The sequence below is a fragment of the Pyxicephalus adspersus genome, chromosome 5 (assembly GCF_032062135.1).
Source record: "Pyxicephalus adspersus chromosome 5, UCB_Pads_2.0, whole genome shotgun sequence".
Lineage (NCBI taxonomy): Eukaryota > Metazoa > Chordata > Amphibia > Anura > Pyxicephalidae > Pyxicephalus > Pyxicephalus adspersus.
This window is the reverse complement of record NC_092862.1, coordinates 36,703,570-36,709,569: the sequence shown is the minus strand read 5'-3', so window position 1 is coordinate 36,709,569 and position 6,000 is coordinate 36,703,570. Positions and strand designations below refer to the sequence as shown.

Sequence of the window (6,000 nt, the reverse complement as noted above, 5' to 3'; positions counted from 1 at the left end):
TAATAAAGCTCTCCAAAGATGGAGGATACACTTTCATCAGTGAAGCTGGGTGATCCAGCAAACCTGAAATGGATCTGGTCCAGGATTGAAAACATTTGCTAACAAATTGCAAAGGACTTAAGAAATCCATTCCAGGTTTGCTGGATCACCCAGCTTCACTGAGGAAAGTGTATCCCGCCTTTGAGAGCTTGTTGTTTAAAAGTAAACATACCACTCCTGCAGACCATAAATAGGAAAACTTTAAATCTGATTTTTTGCAGAAATTGTAAAGACAAGTTTAAATCCAATTTTAATAGGGAGAGCACTTATCCAATATGTAACATATTAAGATTTTTGTTAAGGTGATCAGAATCCTCTGTGCATCAAATATGTTTATAACTTTGTGGAAACAATGTTTGACATTCTTCCCTAAGGCTTTAATTTAAGTTTGCAGGTAAAGAGCCTGAAAAAAAAAATACAGAAAACAGTTTTAAAAACGTATTTAGTTCTATTTTATTGTGATTTGATATTTGGGTACACAGATTGCTCTACAAGAGCTAAATATTGCACATTACATTTTGCAGCTTAAGACTTACACATGAGAGTGGTGTAATAACATTTCCAAGTCTTCATGATTCTCACTAAATGTTCAGGGTTTGCAGGGTGGGAACCTGCTACCCCTCTTTTTTCTGTGATATTGCCTGTAAACCTGCATTGCTGGTGGGTGTTGGGGAAATACTAGAAGAGGAATGTGGCATATGGATTCTTCCTGGATATGTCTGAGCACTAATGTCATATATTTATATTTTGTAACTCAAAAAGCAATATTTGATAGTACTAATAGTTTTGAATTTTGTACTGCTAAATCCTGCTTGGTACACCAGGGGAATAATGTTTCAGTGACGGCTCTCCACATTCTTATGCATTTAAATACCTAAACTGAGGTAATCACGGTAAATAGTTATATTAGACGATTGTCCTTTTAGAAAAAAAATGTTGCTAAGAAAAATTGAAAAAAAAATGCCAAACATTAATGGGAATATGCACACAAATGCCTGACAATTGTATTTGAAAGCATTCTGCAGGGAAAGTTAATAATATGCCATCATATCAAGCTGCCTTCTCAGAATTTGATACCGCTAACATATATTGTATTTGCCTGACCTGGTAAAAAACACATTGGCAATATTCTTCCTATTTTTGCAGTTTGAACCTATTTTTGTGTTCACTGGGCTTTACAGAATACTTTGGTAGTTAACTATACTGTGCTGTATATAAGTGGGTGGTAAGGCAATATGCCTGTTGTGAAGTATTTCATTAGTCAAACGGTAAAAATGAATTTACCAGCGAGGCAACATGCACCTGTTGTGAAAAACAAAAAAACACAAAAAAAAAAATCAGAGCTCTGCAAGATTAGGATATTGTCATTGCTGTTAGGTATACAGTACTTATCCAGTAATACTAATGGTCATAATAAAGAAAAGTTCTAAAGGGGAAACCATGTATATAGTGCCAACATTAGATGGGATGATGATTTCTAGTAAGGGTTATTGAAGTTCGTCTGTGCCTGTGGATGGACAACTTTTTCAGCCCTTATAATCCACTATTGGTAGATTTTATTCTTGCTAAAAAACCCTTTCAAGAACCAAATATTTTTGGTCATTATTTATTGAACCCTTGCCTGCACTTCTACTTCTCATTCAGCCATGGATGCTGTGTATGGAATGTATTGAGGTGAGCACATGTACCATAAACCTGCTACGCCTTGGATGACATAAGCCCTATCATAGTCTGTCAAACATGTAACAGTATTAGACAGTAAAATACAATGTCTCCCTGTCTTTTAAAGTAAATGGGCAAAACAAGAGAAACATTTTGATCAAGCACCGTGCAGCTAAAGCAATGTACACATTTGACAATGGTTTCTCGCAGCAAAAATCTAGCATATGTACAGCAGTTCCCAAACATTATTGACCTGCCAGGGCAATGAACAAATGATCCAGCAGGGACAACCGCTGTACGGTCACATAAAGGAGGGCACTACAATAATTGCAGTACATTGCAGTCACTTTTATGTGTACATAACAGCAACTGATATCTGTTTGTGGTTTGGCAATTCTCATATAAAAGGCAGCATTATTCTTTAAATGGATCCTATGGTGAAAGAGTTACTTGAGTATTAAAAAGTAATTACCTTTCAATTATTACAAATGGAGACTATGAAGGCATAGTGCTGCATCCAATCTCAAAAATTACAAAACATTTGAACATTCCAATGGACTTTAAGGAACTTCTCAAAGCATTTACTATATTCAAAAATGTTTATAAAATTATTATTTATTTCAACATTAAACAGAGCATACATAACAGGTTATGACCCCATGCCTATTTGCAATGAATGTCACAAAATGTACTACTTTAGGAATAGATGGAGACCCATTCCTGAAAATATATTCCATCTATGCCTAAAGAAGCTTTAACAGTCCAATAGAATGTTCAAATGTAACTAAAAAAAAACCCACAACGTTGTACACTGTACCAATGGAACCTAATGGGCTACTGGGCCCAAGCAGGAAATCATAAGGTTTCTTTTTGCTAACCTTGCAGCAGCTTTTTCTGCATTCTTTTCACTTTTCCCAATTAATCTTCAACCCAGCTAGAGTCCCTAAAAAACTGCTTGATCTTTACAAAGCATATATTTTAAATGAAATTGAATGGGTCTTTTGACTTCAGCACAGTTAGAGTGTTTTTTAGATATTAGATAAATTTGGTGTTTTAGATAAAGATTTAGGGTAGATTAATACTGTTCTGTGTATGTGCACAGTAATGCACTCACATTGCTGTGAATTGGCCCATATAGTAACCCTTTAAAAATTCAACTGCAACACATATATGTGAACCAGCCACATAGGGAAAAACAGAATTTTACTTGAAATGCAGTTTCATGCAACAAAATGCATAAGCTCTGCCACAAAATAGGCAACAGTAAATAGACCCCTCCAGATGCAAGTTGCTACAATGATTGATCATTACATCTAAAATACAGTTTAAAGATAAATATAAAAAGATACCTAAATCTCCACTCTTACTAGCATAAAGCTGGCCATACATATAGCAACTGACAGGCAACTTCATCCACTCATCCAGCGACCACCTTGTGAAACAGCAACAGATTGCCAAATCCAGTTTGGTTACCATGTGATTTAAAAGTGGTTTTAGTTCACTGAAATCTGTATGGCCATCATTAGGCTAGATTTCTGGAGGGTATTAACAAAAAACATTTATTTCATGCAATGGCGTGTGGCAGTTTAAGTCTAAGAGGAGGCACCATCTTTTATGCAGACATTATGCTGCTCCTTTTAGATACAGAAAAATTGAATCCGAGATATCAATTCTCATTCACTAGCATGACTTGTTATAAGACATCCTCCAGATATGACACGACTTATGAAAAAATCATTAAAAAATATAGTGCAAGGTCAGAAACAAAAGGCATTTGCATAATACAAACCACAAAACATGAAAAGAGGTACAAAGTAGAAGGCTGAATTATCAAGGCACAGTCCTCTAAGCATTATTACTGTACATTCAGGTACCACACAACATTTTACATAAAACAAATCTTAAAATCTTCAAGTTTTCAGCAGGCAAAAGTGGGAAATAAAAATTCAGTATTGCAGTTTCCAGAATAAAAGCTGTCTGTCCGCAGACCCCGTGATGATGGTGTTGCATGGCTCATTCATCCATATACAGGTAACAGCATCTAAAAAACAGTGAAGAAATCAGTTATCATTTTATAAAGGGAAACATTGTGACATGCAGCAGCAGAGAAATATAAAGAAGCATACTAACTGAAAAGAATCTACAGCAGGAAAAACAACTTAGACACTGAAAGACCGAGGGAGGAAAAAAATTGAGGGCTTTTTGACACTTGGGCATTATGGAGACAAGCACCTTCAAATAATGTGGGGTGAAGCATGATGCATGTATTGGTAAGGCTGGGTTGCTATTCATTCCTTATGGTAGTGCAAAGTACCAAAAAATAGATGCATCCAATCTGGAAGTTTACGATAGTCAAGAGGACTAAGGGCTAAGGATTACAGTAGAAAAAAAAACGTAACATTTTTAAAATTGCAAGCATGCAGGTAGTTATTTTTGTTGTAAAAGGGCCATCACCTGTCCCTTCTATAATAAACTCACCTGTCCACAGGCCATCACCATCTTCACCTGGACCTCCAGGTCTTCATGATTGGCCAGTCTGGATTATCATAACTCCAGCACATGCACGCAGGAGTTTATTCATTCTGAGTAGCTTGGAAGGGGATGCGGGATACCTGGCATCATACACTGAGCTGTGCACCCAAAAGCGAAGCACTAGGAAGACCATGGTCTGTCCCTTTTGCAAAAAAAAAAAAAAAAAAAAAAAAAAAAAAAAGAAACTGCCTGCTTGCCATTTACTATTAATGTTTAGTTCCTTTGTATTGCTAGGTTTTATAAAGGCACATTTACTGCCCTGGTATCAAATTTAGATAACTGGAAATCAGAATGTCCCATTTTAAAGATCATATAATATATGCATATATACACATTTCTGGATCAATTTGGGTTCTTGACAGCACAAATGTGTAAAGACTGTGGGTGCAATTTTTACAACACCACAGGCTCCATTACAATTTATTACCACAAGGGAATGCTAGATTCCCTCCATGGAAACACATGGATTTGTCAGACTCCTTATTTTATAAATCAAGCTCCATGTTGTCTTCCTACACTGTACCCTAATAACACGGAGTATATGTCAGAGATGATGAAGTACCTGCATGCCCAGCTATTCTTTCAAGAATCCGTCCTCCTACAAGATCCCAGACAAGCAATTCACCTTTGTCATTACCAGACAGCACAGTGTGGCCATTCCAGTGAAAACACCTGAAAAGAAATGAGAACCAGAATTACTTATAAACAGTTCTTGTTTTAGAGGGGTGACAGTAATTCTAAAATAAAGCAATTTACAAAGTATGTCTGGGGTCACCCTGCATTTTATCAATTATCCCCATGCAACATTATATGAAGATGGCGATGCATATCTACAGAAAAACCGCAATTGTCAAGGAGATCACGGATGTGGGCACTGTCTCTGGAGGTGGCATATGCTTCATTTTTAGTCAAATGTGAAGTTTCATCAGGAAATCAGTGATGCTAGCTAACTTTTGGAAATGCCATTCAGATAAATAGTTTCACAAATATTCTTGCACACATACCCCAAAATAAGCCAGAACTGGCAATAAATTATACTATTTGTGTTATTATTTAATGTTCATCCCTTACATCTGCACACCCCATATAGTCCAGAGCAATCTTTTTGTGGGCTTGTTTTTTTCAACCATACCTTTGTGTATCATGAAAATATTTATTTATTTTTATGGCAAAGCTATATTTTTGTGCAAAGGCTGTGCAGGGTAATGATTGTTGGAGAGCTACAGAAGTATTAGTAGTAGATTTACTGTATATAGAAGTATTTTATTATGGGGTTACACATTACATTTCCTCTTTAATTAGTGCAATATTAGGGCTTTTTTCCTAGCAAAGAGTGTGCAGCACTAGGCAGAGGAGCCACACCGTGAAGATCTCTAAAATAATCTAAAAGTAAAATTAGCAGCACAGCAGAAAGTAACATACTCATCTCTAAAACTAAAATCTCTTTTACCAGTTTTAAGTAAATACAAAGTTAAAGTTGTAAGGAAACTTATTCCTCCTCATAGGGATGCTTTACCTCTGAACTTCTCCTGAGGGTAGAGAAGAAATGAGCATTCCAGTTTGAACATCAGTGATTTTTAGGCAGCCATCTTCCCCAGATGAAAGTACGTGTCTGTTGTCTGAAAGAACAGGTTTAATTGTTTTTTGTACAGTCAAAGCCAGATGAGACAAATGTCTTACAGGAAAACTAGTCGGTCACTATGGCGCACATTGCAGGTTTGACGTGTTAGTTAAGTTTTTAAGTATGACCATCTGTATATGACACAG

The 6,000-nt window shown here is 36.2% G+C and overlaps 1 protein-coding gene across 1 annotated transcript in view; it reads right to left on the bottom strand.

Moving 5' to 3' along the window:
* Positions 1-467: 467 nt before the first annotated feature.
* The window catches only part of NSMAF (neutral sphingomyelinase activation associated factor), a 39,154-nt gene continuing 33,621 nt past the window's right edge, over positions 468-6,000 (bottom strand). Inside the window, exons 29-31 of the mRNA XM_072411153.1 lie at positions 5,750-5,852; positions 4,796-4,905; positions 468-3,742 (exon numbers count right to left, since the gene is read on the bottom strand). Coding sequence (XP_072267254.1) covers positions 3,648-3,742; positions 4,796-4,905; positions 5,750-5,852 — 308 coding nt within the window. The 3' untranslated portion in view covers positions 468-3,647. The remainder of the gene's footprint in view (positions 3,743-4,795; positions 4,906-5,749; positions 5,853-6,000) is intronic.